General features: G+C 35.9%; 1 protein-coding gene across 2 annotated transcripts in view; it reads right to left on the minus strand.

Annotated features, from left to right (window-relative positions):
- The window catches only part of MED23 (mediator complex subunit 23), a 43,663-nt gene that overhangs the window by 12,563 nt on the left and 10,306 nt on the right, over positions 1–20,794 (minus strand). Inside the window, exons 10-21 of one of the 2 annotated variants that reach the window (XM_024996539.2) lie at positions 19,854–19,949; positions 19,292–19,309; positions 13,887–14,087; positions 12,037–12,180; positions 10,729–10,874; positions 9,414–9,659; positions 7,141–7,283; positions 5,656–5,830; positions 4,867–5,030; positions 2,680–2,804; positions 1,428–1,633; positions 1,159–1,339 (exon numbers count right to left, since the gene is read on the minus strand). In XM_024996539.2, coding sequence (XP_024852307.1) covers positions 1,159–1,339; positions 1,428–1,633; positions 2,680–2,804; positions 4,867–5,030; positions 5,656–5,830; positions 7,141–7,283; positions 9,414–9,659; positions 10,729–10,874; positions 12,037–12,180; positions 13,887–14,087; positions 19,292–19,309; positions 19,854–19,949 — 1,845 coding nt within the window. The remainder of the gene's footprint in view (positions 1–1,158; positions 1,340–1,427; positions 1,634–2,679; positions 2,805–4,866; positions 5,031–5,655; positions 5,831–7,140; positions 7,284–9,413; positions 9,660–10,728; positions 10,875–12,036; positions 12,181–13,886; positions 14,088–19,291; positions 19,310–19,853; positions 19,950–20,794) is intronic. The other variant, NM_001205762.2, reaches the window with a different exon arrangement.

Raw genomic sequence — 20,794 nt, forward strand, 5'->3', positions numbered from 1 at the left:
CTTACACCCTTTAAACATCACTGCTGCTGCTGCTGCTGCTAAGTCGCTTCAGTCGTGTTCGACTCTGTGCGACCGCATAGACGGCAGCCCACCAGGCTCCCCTGTCCCTGGGATTCTCCAGGCAAGAACACTGGAGTGGGTTGCCATTTCCTTCTCCAACGCATGAAAGTGAAAAGTCAAAGTGAAGCCGCTCAGTCATGTCTGACTCTTCGCGATCCCATGGACTGCAGCCCACCAGGCCGATCCATCCATGGGATTTGCCAGGCAAGAGTACTAGAGTCAAATATCACTACTATAGTATTAAAACATGTAGCAGTTTCCAGCCTGATTCAGTGATTTTTCTTAAAATTTGGCATGAAATAGACATCAAAGTCAAGAGAAAAAAAAACACTTGAGGAAAACTGGGTGACTATAAGAAGCATTCAGTTTCTTATATATTATGGCTAACAAAGTATACATAAATGATTATTAGCACTCTGAAAAAAAAACTTAATGACTTTTCTTTTTTTACTACTTCCTGCCTCTTCTAGGAGCTTTTGAGAATCATTTCAGAGCATCACAAAGCCAGGACCACATCTGTCTTACTTACTTCTATACCTTCTGTACATACAACATAGTAGATATTCAATACATGCTTACTGAATGGATGAATAAAGAAATTGGGGAATCTTTAATTCCTTAGGGAATTGATAGCAATGTATGATTTACAGTATAAATTCATTAAATCTTTAAAAACAATATGGGGCTTCCCTGGTAGCTCAGCTGGTAAAGAACCACATGCAATGCAGGAGACCCCAGTTTGATTTCTGGGTCAGGAAGATCCCCTGGAGAAGGAATAGGCTACCTACTTGAGTGTTCTTGGGCTTCCCTGGTGGCTCAGACAGTAAAGAATCTGCCTGCAATGCAGGAGACCTGGGTTCGATCCCTAGGTTGGGAAGATCCCCTGGGGAAGGGAAAGGCTACCCATTCCAGTATCATGGCCTGGAGAATTCCATGGACTGTATAGTCCACGGGTCACAAAGAGTCAGACACGACTGAGCAACTTTTACTTTACTAGGAACAACATACGGCAGATCAGCACACGATCCATTAGTCATTAACACTGAGACAAAGAGAATGAGACTGCTTAGACCTGTTTTTAAGTAAGTGTATTCTTACCAGGCAGAGAATTAATCTGTCCAGTGTAACAATGTTGTACTTCCATACCATATCATTAAGAATTTCAATGCATTTGTTGAGTTGCTGACCTCCAGCTGACGTAGAGAACTCATATACCAGGAAATCTGCAAAAGTTCTCACATGGACTACTAAGGCCCTGGCTCCAATTCTCTCCAGTACTCTGGAAAGCAGAGAGTAAAAAATAAATTACACTGCTGTATAGTATGATGGACTGACAAATGGAATGCAGATCTAGGTTTTCGACTTACCTATAGCCAATCTGATTAATGTGATCTGTTTCCAGGAGCATTTTCCAGAGCAGACAAAGGAAGAGAGGAGGAGAACGTTGTGCAGAAAAGTGGGTGATGATGTCATTTTCGTTGGTCATTGACTTCCACTTCCTATACTCCTCCTCCACATTTTTTTTCAGATTAAAACGACTCTCTTGAGGTACATTATTTTGTTTAAAGAATGCCTACAAGGAAGATCAGAAGTTTATTTCAATGGCTATAGTAAAAAGGGCACTAGCTGCAGAATCAAGAAACCAGTTTCAGGCTTGACTCTAACACTAATAAATTCCATGTGCCCTCAAGTAACTCAGTAATCAGGGCCTAAATTTCTATATTGGGAAAATACAAAGGCTTTGATTGGATTATCTGTAAGATTCCTCTCCTAGATTTTCTAAACAGAAATTCCAAGCAAACCTGAATTCAAACTTTCTTCAGTCATCTGTTGATACTTCTGCTCATCTTTGAAAAAAGAGAAAAAGAAAAAGAATGTATGTACTCTTCCATTACATATTTTAATACCCCTATGAGGAAAATCCATTGCACTAGCCAGGTGGTTCTCAGAGCATGGTCCCCAGACCATCAGTATTAGCATGACCTCAGACCTGTAAGAAATGTGAATTCTTGGGCCCCATCTCAGACCTAATGAATCAGAAGCTCTGCAGCTGGAGTCTAGGAATCTAGCTAAACCACCTCTCCAGGCGATTCTGATAGGTTTGAGACCTACTGTTCCAGTCCTATTAGAAGTTATAGAAAACAGATGTTTACTATGCTTAAAATTTTCTCTGAAAAGTAGAAGACAGATGAGGTTTTCCTTTCTCCATATTATAATAGCCAAGTTTATAGCTTTTCTCTCCATGTGATTAAAAAAAGAAAAATCTGTCAAATGTACACTTGTGTATTCTGTGAAGCCCCATTACATTGTGTTTCTCCCCATTACTGTTCGGTGAGAGAGGAAGAATTGTTTAGGTCATGTGTTGCATCTCACAAGATTCTAAAACTGTTAACTAAAAAGATGAAGCCATAACAATTACAGTTTTAGAGACACATCCGCTCCTTTAATAGGACAAGGAACAACTCAAGAGATTTTGGGAGTAATAGCAAAGATTTACAAAAAAGAGAAATAAAAGCTAATATTCTTTGGATGCCATCAAAACTCTCCAGAATAACACAGTAAATGGGAAGACTGATTTCATATACCGTACATTCAATATATAATTCAAAACAAAATTACCTGTAGTGGGCCTGGAAAACAACTAAGAGTATGTGAAGCCCAATTGTGAGGTGTAAAACTCATGATGGTCTGAAGTATGTCTTTACACCAAGTTCCCTGAATTGAATCAGAGCCTGTGAAAAAATCTAACACAAACAAATAAATGTAACCCAGATATAAAAGATCATGTCCATAATTCATAGATGATAAAAAGTCACAAGTTTCTACAGTCAGAGAATTTCACTGCAGAGCATTCACCACTTAACTAGTAATCACATCAGTAAATAATGAAGATAACTAGTGAAAAAAATACAAAAGACATTTGGTACCTTTTTCTCTTTTTAAGATTACAGAACATCAGTGACATAACAGTGGTACAGGCCCACCACGGCTGCTCGTTTACTTCACTCCTGAGAGTGAGGTGTTATCACTTTACTGAGCCAACGAAACAGAAGTGTTCGAGTACAGCAGATATCTTTTCTGGCGATCGAAACACCTATAGTCTATAATCCTCTAAATCAAGGAGGTTTATTTATGCAAAATAAGACAGTATACACAAATGTATTTGAGGTTGCTAAATTCAGTAACTATTTCTCTAAAATAGCCATTCTCAAAGTGTGGTCTGCAGACTTTGTGGGTCCCCAATATCTTCCAAGGATTTGATGAGGTCAACACTATTAAAATAATAATAATAATAATAATACTACGATACCATTGGCCTTTTCACCATGTTGAAATGTGCACTGATGGTGCAAAGCAACGGTGGAGTAACACTGCTGGCCGTTGGAACAAATCAAACAGTGGTACCAAGTTATACTCATAGCCATTGTAATCTTCACCACAACACACTCTTAGCAGGGAAAAAACGCCAGTTTCACTTAAGACTCTCTGATAAAACTGTAAAAAAGATTATATCTCAGCCCTTAAGTATATCTGTTTGTAACATCTTGTGTGATAAAACGGAAGTATGCATAAGGCGTTCCAGCTACTCTTGAGGAAAAATACTTTGTGATTGAATATTGGGTCAAATTAGCTCTTTTTTTCATGGAATCCCAATTTTACTTGAAAGAACACATAGTTTTTAAGATTTGGGCATTAGGCAGATATTTTTCTTGGAAATTAATAAAGGGAGCCTCTAACTTTAAGAAGAACAAATAACTGTATCTTTCACCAATGATAAAATTTGACCTCTCAAGCGAACATCTGAATTTTGGAAAACATGTATCTACTACCACAAGCCTAACAGCTTTCTAAAACTTAAAGACTTTTTTCCTAATGAAATTTGTAGCAAGGTTAAAAAATATAATTTTCTGATACTGTATAATGAAATGTGTCAACATTTATAACATCTACCTACGTAATCCAGTAAATCAATGTTTTCCAAAAAACCAATCCATAAAGTTAAAATATGCATGAACACAAAATCCACTAAATAGATCAGTGGATTATAATGTGACTGAGTACAGAGTTCCCTGATAGGACTTTGGATTCTACATTGCAACGAACATTTAAGAAACGACCAATTTTTCAATTTTGTGTGACATTAAAGCAGATTCATAATTAGCTGGAAAAGCTATTTAAAAGGTTCCCTTCTCATCCTCATATCTATGTGAAACCATAGTGGTTTTTTTTTACTTCTTCTAAAATAACATCTATAATAGGTGAAATGTAAGAGAATTCAGCTATGTTCCTTTACACCAGACATTAAATTCAGCTATGTTCCTTTACACCAGACATTAAATTCAGCTATGTTCCTTTACACCAAAAATTACATTATTTATGTTTACATGCAATAGGCTTTTTATTGTTATTTTAAAATGAGTCATATCTTAAAAAGTCCTACTTTAATACCTAACAAAGCAAATATCATGGATATAATCCATATAAACAGAAAATGTTTGGGAATTTTAATCATTATTATTATTTTTGAGTATAAAGTGGTCCTGAGACCAAAAAGCTCAGGAACCATGACTTTAAAACCATGTCAGATGACTAAAAACTGACGTTCAACCAAATTAAAATGGTAATACAGAAGAACTTGCTTTAATGACTGAAATGGTAAAGATAAACAAACAACTGGTTTTTTTGGATACAAGTGAGAAGAATCTTTTCAATATGTTACCCCCCGACCCCCAGCCCAGTAGTCAGGAGACACAGTACCCTCTGACACATCTGTTTCTGTTGCTGGTGGCTGCATGGTCACTGTACCTGTTACGTGAGTTGCTCTAGCTAAGGTCAGTATCAAGGCACGGTTCAGTTCTTCGGATTCCGCTGAGAGCACCGTCTTGGGATCACTGAGGAAGCGTGTAAACTGTGGCTGTACTTCTGAGCTACCTAGTGCTGTTATAAGCCTGAGTGCAGTACTCTCAACACTGCCAAGTGGGAGAACAAACACAATCATGAAAAAGTTAAGCTGCACATAAACTCAGAACTCTAGAATTAAATGCAATTCTAGGTTACATGCAAACTATAAATTTCTCTTCTTCAATTAAAAACAAACTCTTTTGTGTGAAAACAAGCTTTGCTTAACTTGGTTTTAAAAATCTGAGGTGTCAAGTTTAATAGCAAAAATCATCTGACATTTTTACCCATTTGAAAAAGATAGCATGTAGCTTTAAGGACTAAAAAAAAGATGTCACCTGGATACACAGCATTTCAAAAATGACATCTTTAAAATTTGGAATATATTTTTAATTAGAGCAAAATCAAAATGACATGATACTTTAACCATAAACTAAATAAGCACTAAGTTAAAACACAACGTCAAAGGTCGTGGAAGTACTTGTTCTCAGTCCAAAAATCTCCAGGCAATGATTCAACTATCTTAGTAGGTTTCTGTTTAAGAAGTTGAACTCTACTTTCTCTATACTGGAAATAAAACACTCCATAAGCAGAGGAATTTTATAACAGTGAATATTATAAGGTAATGGACTATGTTCACCATCTCCAACAAATTTTCTAACAAATCCAAGGAAAGACAGTCTCCAGTGAGCTCACCAGAGATGGAGCTGGTTCTGGTTTGTCTGTGCAACTGCAGCCAAAGTATGAAGATGACTTAGGAGCTGAACTCTGTAATGGGGCTGAATGTGGTGCATCCGGTAGCTGAACATCTCAAGAAGCGTATGCAAGATACCCCAGGCATGAGACTTAAAAACAGTTGGCAGAAGCTGACCTTGAAGAAGAAGAAAATTTAAGACACTAATCAGTGAAAGCTATGAATTAAAAGATACTTAAAGAAAAGTCACATCAAGTAAAATCTATGCAAAGATTTTGATCATGAACACACACACATGCAAACACATAGATACACACATATATTTCCCTAATTTTCTCCATAATTTGTACTGTAATTATAAGGAAGAGGACTTCCTTGGTGGCTCAGCTGGTAAAGAATCCACCTGCGATGCAGGAGACCTGGGTTTGATCCCCTGGAGAAGGGAAGACCCTTGGAGAAGGGAACAGCTACCCACTTCTGGCCTGGAGAATTCCATGGACTGTATAGTCCATGGGGTTACAAAGAGTTGGACACAACTGAGCGACTTTCACTTTCACTTTGTAAGGAAGAAAATTCAGATTCTTATTGTAACACCAAGTTTGCATTTTTCTTTGGAATTTGAAAAATGATAGACAAGTTCATCTGTGAAAGTAAAGAGCCAGGAAATGGGAAAAAATTACTCTAGCCTTCCTCATGTCTTCATTTATTTTTATTTAGTTATCGTTTAAATTATTTTAATAAAGTTAATGTTCCCAACCTTTCAAAGCATGAGGATCATTTTTTAATGTACAAATTATATCATAACCCATCCTTTCTGCTAAGAAAGCTTAATTTGACTTTCAATTATCTGGAAAGAATATGATTAAATGGTTAAAATGGTTAAAATGATACCACATTGGTAAAAAATTAGAATTACCACAAATCAGAAAAACACTTTCATATTAGAAAGTGTTTATTATTTAGAACTTCGTAATAACTAACAGACATTGTAATGCAGGAATTGAATTGTAATGCAATTAAATTGTTATTACACTGAATTGCACTGAATTGCAATGCAGTGGAGTAACATGCCTTCCGTATTGCCAGTGAGACTTGGAACTTACCTGCTGTCAGCAAGCCAGCCACATGGAATCATGGGTTTTATGATTACAGACAGGTCTGTCCTGTCCTGTTTACTGCATCCCAAGCACCCAGTGCAACTGCATGGCCCAGCCCCACCCCCACTTTTTAACTACAACTTTAAAAAAATGTATCCCATTCCCTGGATCCTCTGTGAGGGTCTTATCCCTCTTTTTTGCTCTATTTTTCTCTGTAAGATTTATTTTATATTTCAGTTATATATATTTTTTGTCATTTTTCTCTTTAGCAGGTGATCTCTACGATGAGAGTGACTTCTGCACACTTCTACATTCCTAGAAACTAGTAAAGTGTATGTTGAATGAAGAAAAAGGTTAATGGTTATAAAACATCAGAAAGTCCTGTCTTACTGATAAATCCTTTGATGCCCAAAGATTCTATTTCCATATAGACCAATAAACGGCTGTAAGTTTCCACTAGGGCTGGAGCCAAGGCCACACTGGACTTTGCGTGAGCAAGTTTTATCACTCTGGTAGCAATGCTGTGGATAAGGCTGAGGAGAAACAACAACATAAAATAAAACAAAATAAAAATCCAGATTTTTAACATAAATACAGGGATTGTTCTACTTATAGGGAACTTGGTATAAATGTGAACTTCTAGCTGAGATGAATCAGCTTTTTTTGTCATTTAGGTTATGCAGGACATATGGTAGTGACACACTGTACAACCTGAGGCTGATTCTGGTTTCCACGTTGCTTTCAACCTGCATCAGGGTCTCTCTGCTCCCAAAACAGCAAAATTTGGGTACAACTCATAAGAATGGAATAAAGAAGCTGTGATACATATATACAATGGAATATTCCTCATCCATAAAAAGGAACACATTTGGGTCAGTTCTAATGAGGTAGATGAACCTAGAACCTATTATGCAGAGTGAAGTAAGTCAGAAAGAGAAAGATAAACATCGTAGTGTATATATATGGAATCTAGAAAGATGGTACTGATGAGTTTATTGGCAGGGTGGCAATGGAGAAAGAGACATAGAGAATAGACTTATGGACACAGGGCAGGGGAAGGAGAGAGTGAGATGTATGGAGAGAGTAACATGGAAACTTACATCACCATATGTAAAAGAGACAGCCAATGAGAATTTGCTGTATGACTCGGGGAATTCAAACAGGGACTCTGTATCAACCCAGAGGCGTGGGATGGGGACGGAAATGGGAGGGAGTTTCAAGACAGAGGTGACATATGTATACCAATGGCTGATTCATGTTGATATTTTACAGAAAACAACAAAATTCTGTAAAGCAATTATCCTTCAATTAAAAAATAAATCTTTTAAAAAAATACTATGCTTGAATGCTTTTAGGCTGTTTTCCTTTTCCAAATATGTAACTAAAACCATTTAAGAAATTAATTTTTGTTACAGAACCACTTAACAAATAGCTGCAAAATCCAAATATTAACTAACAGGATTACCTATTAATATAAAGTATTAACAGGGCTATATTCAACTCCATCCATACGCCAGTAAAGTGCATGTATGATTCTAGCACATTTACCGTCTGAAAAACAGAGTGGCTTTTCTAACCAATGCTCTCCCCACCTGGAGGCCCACACACACATTCTGTTTGACCTATGCAGTGTTTGAAGCTTGAGTCAATATTTAATGGTTGAAAGTCTAGAAATAAAAATCTGGATTTCTAGCCCTTTTCAAAAAACATTTAGAAGAACTAACTACATTAGTATGCAGTTTTACATAATGGAAATTAGCCCACGTGGCAGTACTGTGAGCTGAGCCCCACACACTCCAGTCATTCACAATCCCTCTCTATACACAAGCTTCCTGGCACACGGTTACCTGACTTGCCTGCATGCAGCACCAGGCACCACTCACTTAATCATCAGCTTAGCTCCCGTGGGCACTTGGGGCCTTTTCTGTCTTGTAGAAACCATAAATGTCAATTCTAAAAGCACCCCTATATATATAGTCAATATAAGAAAGGTATTACAGGTTTTGCATCCCTGGACACAGTAATTCTACTTCTAGCAAGTTATTTAATAAAAATGGGATTATGGATAGGTGCAAAGACAGCCAAAAAGATAATCTTCACAGCCATTTTTATAACACTAAGACACTGCAAATAATTTCAGTATCCAACAATATGCAATATAGACCTAAAAAAAGACCTCTATGTAGCAATTAAAACAGATGGTTCTGAAAAGCACTAGCCCTAAGATGTTTAATTAAAAAATGAAAATAAACAGGTGTTTAATAGAGTTAGATACAACTTAGCAACAGAACAACAATGAGAAAAAGGTGGCCATAAATAGTACTGTAGTTAAGAGCACATTTTGAAAAAAAACAAACAAAAAAACCCTATAAATTCATATATATACACATAGAAAAAGGACTCAGAATACATATATACAAATGTAATTTTACAATGCTTATTTTTCAAGGAGGGATTATAGCAATTATTTTCATTTTCTTTGGGCTTATATGTATATTCTAGAATTCCCATAATAAACAATACCATTTTTGTTATAGAATAAACCTAAAGGTTTTTTAAAATATATCTGACCATAAAATATACACAACTAATCGTGAAATCATGTCTTTACTATACTGATATCAATTCCCTGACATAAAACCAAACAAATAAAAAGAATATACCTCATTTTGGCATGAACCGTCAGTGAATCCAGGAGGTTCATTGGTAAGGGCGTAATAGATCCTGAAGCCAAACAGCTCGTTCCAGGAAGTGGTATCCTCATAATTCCATTTCCATAAATAGTCTCCACCAGAGCTCCCATAGGTAACGTAAAACATTCTGAATTTGTAGAGTATGCATTACATAGCAGGGCGATCTTATAGTCATTCATTTGTAAACTCTTATTTCTAAGACTCTGCTGCAGGAACCTAAAATTTCAAGTTCCATTAAATAGAAAAAATGAAAATAAATTCCAGAAAGGTAATCTGCTTTTTTTTTTTTTAAATAAAAGTTTAATTTTATGCAAGAGTTTGAGCAAGCTCTGGGAGATGGTAAAGGATAGGGAAGCCTGGCGGGCTGCGTCTATTGGGTCACAAAGAGTTGGACGTGACTGAGCGACTGAACAAATATACTATCTTTATTCCTACCGATATCATAGTTTCTGCCAAATGAGTGCTGACACACAAAAAGTTTAAGAAGCATTTCAGAAAGAATGTTAGCAGTTAAAAGTGAACAATGAATGGTTATTTGTTAAATAGGTACTACATATACTGCACTAAGATTCAGATAATGAAGAAATAAGTCACAGATTCATGAACTAGGCTTGTATCTATTATCTACTTGCTTAAGTACATTCAAATGCCTTCATTACAGATGTCACTAAGGAAAAATGGTTAAGGGGTATCATACAATGAAAGTCAAATGAAATGTGAAATCTGACTACCCTAAAGTCTCCTGTGAAGAGATCTGACAGTCCTTTTTAGAAGGTCTAGGTGGGAATTAACACCCTTGATGGAGCCCAGTCCTATCTAAAAAAGTGCGTCTTTTTTGGGTAATCACAGCTTTGGAAATGATATAAGGGAGCATGCCAGCCAAATCAGTTCAGTCAATCCTGGCAGCCCAGGGAGTGAGTGATATCTCAATCAGGCTCAAATCTAAGAAATTCTGAAACATTTTTACATATTTTTGGAAATTAAGTATTTTAACTAAGATAAAATACATAAAAGCAAAAATAGACCTGGAAATTAAAAATATATATATATACATTTATATATATATCCCCGTACATATAAACAGGATTGGTAATCTTCTAATTGCTTTCTGCTGCAGGTATTGATTAGGTTCTTTTAGTTATAATGTACACATTAAATATTTATCCTTACCTCCAGTGGATGTTGGAAGATTTTCATATTTCATATAAATACTGAGACAATTATCATTAGCCTTCAACCCACTATTAAGTTAAAAAAATGAACTGTCAAGCTACAAACAACTTACTCATGGTGAAGCTTTAGGGAGTGAGGTATTGGAATCTGTAGTTTGGAGTTGTCATTTTGGGCTTTTCTGTTGAGGTGAATCCAAATGCAGGTCATGGCAAAGGCATGAGTTGACTGGGGTTTGTTAATGTCAGGAACTGGGATAAACTAAAAAAGAACAATTTGCATATTATAAGAAAGAGTAGAGTGAACTAATTATATATATTATAGTAATCCATTTCCGCTATACTTCTTTTTAAAATATCCTGTATTAATTTAGCTCCAGTTGTCCTTTGTTCAATAATACAAATCAGATCTAACAGCTATCAAATATTGAAACTATTAAAAGACTGCTTTTACTTTCCAAGAAAACAGAGCATTTACAATCATTAAATTTTTATTCTTTAAAATTTAAACACATCATGTGAAGAAATTAATCACATCATTATTTTACTGAGTGTGATAAACATGAATAGAGAATTTCTAAGAGTCACATGTATGCTTTTCAACAACATGTAAGAGATAAGCAATCTAAATGAACAGCATCAGACGTACTGTATATTGATGGGTGAAATGACATAGATGTCTGGAATTTGCTTTAAAATTATCCAGCATTAGGAAAAACAAGATGAGGAGGAAAGATGAAATAAGAATATTTCTTGGTGATGGGTACATAAGAGTTTCTTTTTTTAATTTACTCTACATTTTTGGTGCATTTAAAAATTTCTGTAATAAAATGTTCCTAAAAAATGGCAATCATCAATACATACCATATTTCAAACACCTTATATAATAAGCACTGGTGTGACACTGGACAAGGAAATGGCAACACCCTCCAGTATTCTTGCCTGGAAAATTCCATGGATGAAGGAACCTCATAGGTTACAGTCCATGGGGTCACAAAGAATCGGATGTGACAGGGACTTTATTAGTGTGACATACTCAATTAGCAAACAACCAAAGGAAAAAAAAATTAACAGATACTGATGTTATTTGGTCCTTAAATGTGTACATATTAAAACAGTTTCACATTCTTAAAAAATTGTAAACCTTTTTAAAATATAGAGAGTTTGCTATACTAGATGTTCGACTGTGATCTGACTGTGATTAAAGATAAACTTCAGAAACAATCCAGTTAAATTTCTTCATTTTACATAGAAATGAACTAACGTCAAGAGAGATTGAATGTCCATCCCATGATTACAGGTATTACAAAAACTGGGAAAAGAACCATGTTTCCATTTTTCAAGTCCGGTGCTCTTTTCACAAAATTACACTAACATTCTTAAACATAAACTAGACATAATTCTAATTCAGTAGCCAAACTTACTTCTTTTTCTGGGTACAGAAGGTCGAAGAGCTTCATGACAGGAAGAAAATCAGCTAGTGCATTTTTCTGAATACTTCCAGAAATGAATTGCAAGAGAACCCACATAAGATGATCTCTGCCTTTAATCAGTCCTCGCCCTGCCAACTGTAAAAGATATTTAAATGCACATCTGCAGTCAAAGAAATAGATTTATAAAGTTTAAAGAAAAAAATAGAGAGAGAAATCTTGTTCTTAGAAAGTTAGCATCTAACTTTGGCATTTACTGATTACTTTGTCTCTACTCAAGGCACACCCAGCAAAGCTTTTAAAATTAATATTGCTTCTCCCTGATCTCCAAAACAACTATGCTTATCAAAAATGAAATGTTTTAGACATAATTAAGTCGAGTATGTGTGCACGAGAATCAAGTTTAATATGGGAATATTACTAAAAATACTGCATCAAAACACAAGGAGTCTGGGGTGGGGGGTGGGAGGTGGGAGGGAGGTTCAAGAGGGAGGGAACATATGTACACCTATGGCTGCTTCATGCTGACATATGGCAGAAACCAACACAACATTGCAAAGCGATTATCCTCCAATCAAAAATAGATAAATTTAAAAAAATACCAGAGTTTGTTATTATTATAACAAAAAGGTTAAATTTATTTATTTTTAACTCTTCAAGGACTGGTTATCAAAAATACTTTTCCTAGTTTCCTATAGATTGTAACAGAAACCAGTGGTGGTGATAGGGGTGGTAAGTAAGTGGTGGTCAAAAGGATTTTAACAAGTTTTATGAAAAATTTCCCCAAGATAATCCAGGCTATCAAGATGTTACAGATATAACAACACTTATTTTATTCCCACTCCCACTCAATGTGTATAAAGCCTTATGCCTAAAGCCAACCCTTCCCACACACTTACTCTTCTACTCGTGTTCTCTATTTTGGATTCACTGTCCTCCTTTTTCATTCACTGCCAAAGCAGAAACCAGTGAGTGATCCTGGATTCCTGTTACTCTGTCACCTATTGCCATCAAGTCCTATTAATATATTTCCCAGCCTACCTGGTTTCTGGCTCCTCCTCTTTTCTGCTTTAGGCCCTCAGCCTCTCTCACCCAGACCACTGCAACAGCTCCCTTACTAGTTTCTTGGCCTCTGATTTTGGCTTCATTCATCTCTACATCACTGTCTTCCCATATGTGATGCTTAGCAGTAATTTTTCCAGCTTGTATCTGATGATGTCTTTCCGTTCCTCATTTACTTCCCAAAGTAAATTTAAATCCTTAGAACAAACACAGGGGCATATAAAGGTCTCCATGTCTGGTCTTACTTTCCTGCTTTCCTCATCTCACCAACACTTTCCCTTCTATAGTTTTCTTTCATGTTTTCACACATTTCTACCTCTTTCTAAATGATCACTTTATTGCCATGGAAACACTTTCCTACCTTTTTCCCCTTGGCAAATTTCTACTTGTTTTTCAAGTAATAGTTTCAAGCCCCCTTTGATAAAGCCATTCTTGGGTATCTTTAACAGAGACTTTTCTCCTTCATTTCTATTGCAAGGAAACATGCTTCCATTATTATTATAACCCAATTGTTTATACCTACATCTTCTCACCAGCAAGGAGCTCTCTGAGGGCACTATATTAGGCCTTTTCATTTGGAATCTCCTGGTCCTGGCACTGTGAATATGTGCAATGAATACCTGAATCAGTTTTCACAGTGACAAGAAAGTGAAAAGTGAAGAAACCATAAGAGCACTGAACAAAAGAGAAATCAGAGCTTGGAACTTGCGTTCACTAGATACACCCGTCTGAAATATACTAATCAACAGGTGAAGTGGCTCTGAAAAAGGGTGTGTACTTACCTTCTGATGAAGAGAAAGGACCATATGTGGGAAACTTGCAAACTGGAAAAGCACAAAGAAAATGAGCTGACTCGAGAGATGCTGCCAGAGGAGTTGGCTCGTTCCCCCATCATCAAACTTCTCCTCGGTCTCAGATCGCTCCATGGCATAAACCACCAGATCCACCAACTGGTCCTCCAGCACAGGGCAGCGCTGCTTGTGCTGTAGGGCAGAGATTAAATACAGTATTCCAAAAGCCTCCCAGTTAGTTTCAGAAGTTACCAGTTAATGGGTATTCATTGTAACAAAGAGGCCAAGAAGCATGGAATGAAGTTGAACTTAGAAAGTTAAGGCTAGGTTTAGTCCATTAAAGCTGCATCATGTTATATTATCACAGAGGATGAGTTTCATAAAAAATTAGTTTTCAGGTCTCACCTAAAACAGGCTTCCCATTAACTTTTACTACAGACATCATTGTTCCAGAATGACAGAGGGAAGTACACAGTAGAAAATTCTGTTATTTATTTCTTGAACAAAGATCATTTTAAAGATATATGAAATGGTGATAACAGTATTAATTTTGCAATCTAATTCAAAATATGAAAATCCTGGATTTCCAGGAATCACATATTATGACAAGAGAGCGAACAAAGCAGTGTGTGATCTAAAAGTAGTCACCACTGGTTTACACTAGCTTTATATACAGATGTATATCTAAATATTCAATGTCTGTTTTTCAACGTGTGGTACTTATTTGATACTGAAATGGAAACTTCCTCTATTAGAAAAAAAAAGACCTTAAAGTTAAAGCTATGTTCTTCCCTCTTAGAAGTCAAACATTATGCAGCTTTAATTTTAAATTAGACTATTTTAAAATCTAAAACAAGAAAAAGAATTGAGTTTAAACACTAAAATGAAAATGCAACTTCCCTTTCTAGAGGCAAAAAGGTTTATGCTTTGTAAAGTGATTCAAAAGCTTTTATCAAAAGAAATGTTAAGCCATATTTTAAGCCATTTTCATATTTTAATAAAATATGTTATATGACTTAATAGCCAGGCAGTTGGAAGCCTTACTAATGAATACAATACTAATATAGATGCGTTCCCTATAAACTTTAGATGTGATTATTAGTCTTTTGCCATGAAAAAGGGATATGATTTCTTTAAATTTAGGGGAAAAATGCAAAATGGGGACGAATTTGGAAAAAAACAAAACATAATGAATAGCATCCCCTCTTTTGCATGCTTTCTGCCAGCTCCAAACTTGTAAAGCTCCAATATAGCTGCACTTCCTTAAAGCATGCAAATAAAACAAACATCTATCCAAAACAGTAAGCATCAATGGTTGTTTCATAATTTTTCCAAAAACACAATGCCATGATCACAGTTCAACCACATTACAGTTTTACGAAGAGCAATATTAACACCACCAGTTGGGACTACAGTACTTTTCCTCCAAATGTAATTATCATTATGAAGCAGAGCAAAGTGCAACAGACAACACTACAAACTATTTCTTAAATCAGCATGCAAAACTACTGTGTACAGGGCTTGAAATTCACTAGTTCTGCCAACCACCAGCAACCTAAGAAACGTGTCCGACAACACAAATTTAGAGTGAGATCATTCCAAGTATACGAGAGTCAGAAAAATTTGTGAAAAGAAGTAAAGCCAGGATTTCCAGTAGGAATTTTTCGTTAGTGATGGGAATTTGGTTCTAGTTTGGAAACTAACCAATTTGTCATCTATTCCTCCACCCACGACAGTCTTCCATCAATCTGCTTCAGGAAAAAAGAATAAACTAAACAAGGTTGCTTTTTAGCACCTGGGTCATTTTTTTTGAGTTTTCCATGTTAGTACTGGCTATTTGTTTAAAAAAACTGAATTTTAACCTACATATTTTTAGAAGTGTAGTGATTTATGGTCAAAGAGTTCATGATTCAGAGGAAAACCAAAAATACTAAGATTTTGGCAAAGTAAGAACTAGGAAATTTACAGTCAAAGCTGACAATCATTCAATATGTATTAAGACTCAAGACTACCCCCAAATTTTCTATTAATAGTTAAATCAGTCAGGTATATCTAGGGCACCAAATGCAGCTACTTAGTCTGAGGGTAGAAGAACATCTGTCAAAATCAACTCTGCGTTTCCCAGGTGTTTCTGGTTAAATCCAAGGATAGTTCTCAAACCATGCTTAGGGATAGCTTAAACTTACGTTCCTCTTTTACTTGCCAATTTTAATAATACCAAAAAAAGAGAGAGAGAGAGAAGTATGGATTATAAAATGAGCTGTGCTAACTAGAGTACGTTTTGTTTTAGTTTTCAACTGCTAAAAGGTAAGTTCATTAAAATTAAGACTCCCTACCACACAAATTATTTTATAAAGTGGAACGTATCTGTAAATCAGTTTAATGACTTTAATTATCAATCACTAGACTGGTAGCCAATGGATGCTATGTCTATGACTATTCACAAGTTGCTGAAAGCTTTCATAAATTTAAGTCTTCAAGATGTAGGTATATAAGTTGAATTAGCTTACATCATACATATATGAATGTTTAGTTAAAGCCTCTTTTTAGCAGTAAGAATCTAAATTTAGCATTTTAATTTCTGCATAATGGTCAAACTGTATTGGAAACTTATTTTAGATTTTCAATCTGAAAATCAGCCACAAGGCATTAATGGAAACATGAATATTAATCCCCTCCATGCCCTTGATTTTTTTCCCACCACTATTTAAAATGGCAAATGATAATGCTTTCAGTCTTAGTAACCATATCCTATATTAAGTGGCCCCTGATATTTCCATGTAATGGTTTTGGTACTGCTTATGTGGTACAATTTTAACATATTGTAATTAGGTGTGTGCATTCTAAGTTGCTTCAGTTGTGTCCGACTCTTTGAGACCCCATGGACTGTAGCCCACGAGGCTCCTCTGTCCATGGGATTCTCTAGTCAAGAATATTGTAGTGGGTTGCCATGCCCTCTTCCAGGGAATCTTCCCAACCCAAGGATCGAACCTGTGTTTCTTGTCTCCTGCGCTGGCAGGTGGGTTCTTTGGAAGCCCACACATTTAGGTAGGCATTGGTTAATTTAAAAACCATTATTTCAGAGATAGAAATTAATTTTAAAGCAGTATTTATTCAGGACAACTTGGGAAGAAAAAATCTCTTTGTATTTCATTTATCATATTCTCTACCAACCAGAACTGGAGTCCCCTGTCAGTTAATACCACTTTCAATGGTGCCTTTTAAGGATAAACTGAATGATCAGTCTAGTACTTCACTATCTTAGCACTGCCAGAGTTCATACACCACCACATCTAAGAGCTTGAGGAATGAATCTGTTTTGTAATGCTCTTTTTCAGGAGAAGGAACACAAACTGTTGTGCAAACACACAAAACAGGATTTTTCCACTGTGAACACTCTACCCTACTGGTCACAGAACTGGGCTATTTATGACCTTCTGAATGCAACCGATTTTAGGATAAAGTACCATAGCCCAATTCCTACTGGAAAATACAATATGGACAGCTCTTAAAAGGTTTCAAAGCTTTAAGTAAATTATTGCATTGCTAGAGAAAGGATAAGAAAGTATAGTGCTGGATATAGTTCTGTAATGATAACAGATATGATAACTTGTTAATTTTTAGTCATATGCTTCTTATACAGTGTGCTCTCATTTTCCACCCTACTTTCTAGGTGGTAAAAATAATATGTCAATTCGGCATAAAGCTTACATTTACAAATCCACTCACTACAGTGTTTTCTACCAAAACAATTACTGATGAATTGTGAACTTTTGACAATGTTTACACTACAGTGGGATCAATACTAATAATGTTCTGTCAGCATTTCCATTATAAACTTTATTTTTTACGGATTTATGTCTTAGTCATAAACTTTTTTTAGGTTGAAACTTGTTATTAAAAGGATCAGATCAGAAATATCCTTCTCTAAATTTCATCAGTTTCTCGTTTAAGAAGAGCTGCCCTCCAAAAGAAAAAAGTTAAGGATGGCTAAGGATATCTGGGGGGCGGGATTCAAATGACCATGGGTATGTTTATTCACCAAACTGCAAAAAAAACCTGAGTCAAGTATGCCTTAAAGTTTATTGCAAAAATTAGGTTTAAGACAGCATGAAAGCATTCTTTCAAGGTTAACTGAATACTTACCTCTAACTCAAGTGAAAGCTCATCAGAGTTAATGACTTGGTGTTTAAGATGTTACACTGACAGGTTATGTGAGGTAACTGTCAGCTACTGTGCTGTGAAGCAGTTTCAGTTTCACATGAACAAAGGCTTGTCCAAACAAGAAGACTTGGTAAATTTTTCAGAAGAAAAAACTTAAAATAATAAAAGAGATACTGCTACTAGGGTGAGGTTTGGCATGCAAAGTTTCAACACTGAGCAAGTTTTATGGCCAAGCTATATGTCCTTAAAAATAGGGCTTTATAAATGGAAGCACTGGCACAACCTTCACTATAGTATTGCAAACAGCAACGCTATTTTATACAACTTGGACAAGAACGTCTTATTAAAATCAAAAAGCTGGTCTATTTTAATATGCTGGGCTCAAAAATTTTTAACAAAAATAATTAGAATCACTATTTTGCTTAAAATCTCAAAGGTGAAAAGTCCTGGAACAGACTTGGGAATGTATAAGAGTTCGTTTCATAAAGTCTGGCCATTTCGTGTTCCTCCTGCCACAGGTGGGCTTCCACTGAGAGGCGCTCACTCCAGGAGGGGGTCACTTCCGGCAAAGACTGACAAAGAAGGGTGTTTGTCAAGCAGGTGTGGGGTCACCTAAGAGTGTGACATTTCTTAGTCAATCTCCACGTTTCCAAAAAAACTTCCCCATGTGACGCTTACCACTCCAACTTGTAAAAGTAACGTATCTCTGTTAAACTGTTTTTTTCTCTTTTTTTGTTTTGTTTTTAATTTGTTTTTGTTTTTAGGCAAAGCAAGGCAGGTATTTTTATTGATGTCGTTGTTTGTTTATGTTTTAATTATCTGGAAAGATAAAGGCCACCACAAATCTTTCCATCTCTGAAAATTCCACCAGGCTAGCTTTAGCCCTAAAGTAGGAAAAACAGTAAAATGGAGTGGGAAGGAAAAACAACTCATCAAAAAATGACAGGCTTTATCAAATGCCAGGTGTTGTCTCTTGATTAAAAAAAAAAAAAAAAAGAATATTTAAAAACAAAAAACAAAAAACAAACAAACACCAAAAACCAAAACCAAAAACAATCCACCAAAAACAACTCTCATATCCCAAGAAGAAATTCATTTTAGTGGCCTTGGTCTCAGCATGGTCCTGCCAATTTCAAGCCCCGACCATACATGTATTCTCTAAATGGAATCAGTGGCTACAAAGCGGCCAGCGTATCGTTAGTCACAATACAACAGTAAGGTTGTGAACATACCTGAGCAATGTTCAAGGTCTAGAGCATTGGAGGATGGGCAGGACAAGACAGGACAGAACAAAAATAAAGGAAGAAAAAAAGAAAAGACAAAACAGTGACTATGAGGCCAGCCTCAAGGAACCCAGAGTCAGCACAAACCCGCCCACATGTCAAACCACCAAAAACATACACCAAAAAGAAAAAAAACCAAAAAACCAGCAATTGAGGCCATGCTGAAGATACCAAGGGTTATAAAAATAGACACCCAAACAAAAAAAAAAGTCAAAAATTATGGTTAAGTCATGTGTAGGTTTCTCTGGCACAAGGTATACTTGAAACTGGCCTTATAGAAAAAAAAGCAATGCAAAATAAACCAACTTTTAAAATATCTCCTTTTTAATTTAAACATTCTTAAAGCAATATATAAATGATAGAAACAATATATTACTTAATAAACAATATAGTTTAAAAAATCATCAAATAGTTCTTAACTGTTTTGCTCAGTTAGCTATAGCAAAGAAAAGAGAAAAGAATAGTGCAGATTCTATGCAGAATTTACTAGGTTTCCAGCACAGTACAGTACCTGCTTATTTAAACCTAGCATATTGCAGACCATATCCCTGGAATAAGGCTGCTCCAAAACATATCTCAACAAAGCAGTCTGTGGTTCAAACAGATCCTTTAAAGAAAATAAAGAAAATCATTGCTTCAAGATCAGAGTTAATGTTCATTCAAAAAATTTGAAATTGGGATAAAAAAATCCTCTAAAGGCTCTTGTTACCTTCACACAGTAGGCAGTATCTAGTGGGAAAAAATCAAAGGATTTTAGTGTTTACATTAATCTGCTCCCACCCTTCATTTGATAAATGATGTAACTGAGTTGAAGGGACTTGCTCATGGTCATAGAGAAAACTTTAGGAATGGCTTCGGCCACAGTCATGTGAAAGTCTTAAGCATCACTGTAAGGAATGGATTTTCTGCCCAGAAATCTATCAAAGAGGAAAGGAGGCAGTTTCTAACCATTCTTCTGTAAGTATAAACGTAAACATCATTTCCAGATTCGGGAGGACAAATGACTTGACAGCACAGGGATTTATAGTGTAGATTCCGACTCAGATTATCTGAGTTCAAATCCTGACGATACTGTTTGTAAAGTTAACACCCCACGCTGTGTCTCAGTTTCATCACCCGGATAGTGGAAATAGTAAGATGATAGTTTAAGAATAAAAGTTGTTATGAAGTGAAGTTCTTAAAACTGGGCCTGGCATATAGGAAGTACACAGTAAGTTTATCTGTTTTTATTACTGCTATGATTGTACATTCCACTTAGTTTATCACTTTTTTATCTTTCAAAGTATTGCTGACTAGTATCCCAAGAGCTGTGAACTGTCACCTTAGCTGTACTATTTTATCCTCCTTCACTTTGGGGTAAGTCTCCCAATCACTCTCTACATCATTTTTGACATGAAACATTTACAGAACACTATCTGGCCCTCCCTATAACCTGCTCTGTCATCCCTCCAA

Source organism: Bos taurus, chromosome 9 (assembly GCF_002263795.3).
Source record: "Bos taurus isolate L1 Dominette 01449 registration number 42190680 breed Hereford chromosome 9, ARS-UCD2.0, whole genome shotgun sequence".
NCBI classification, from domain to species: Eukaryota; Metazoa; Chordata; class Mammalia; order Artiodactyla; family Bovidae; genus Bos; species Bos taurus.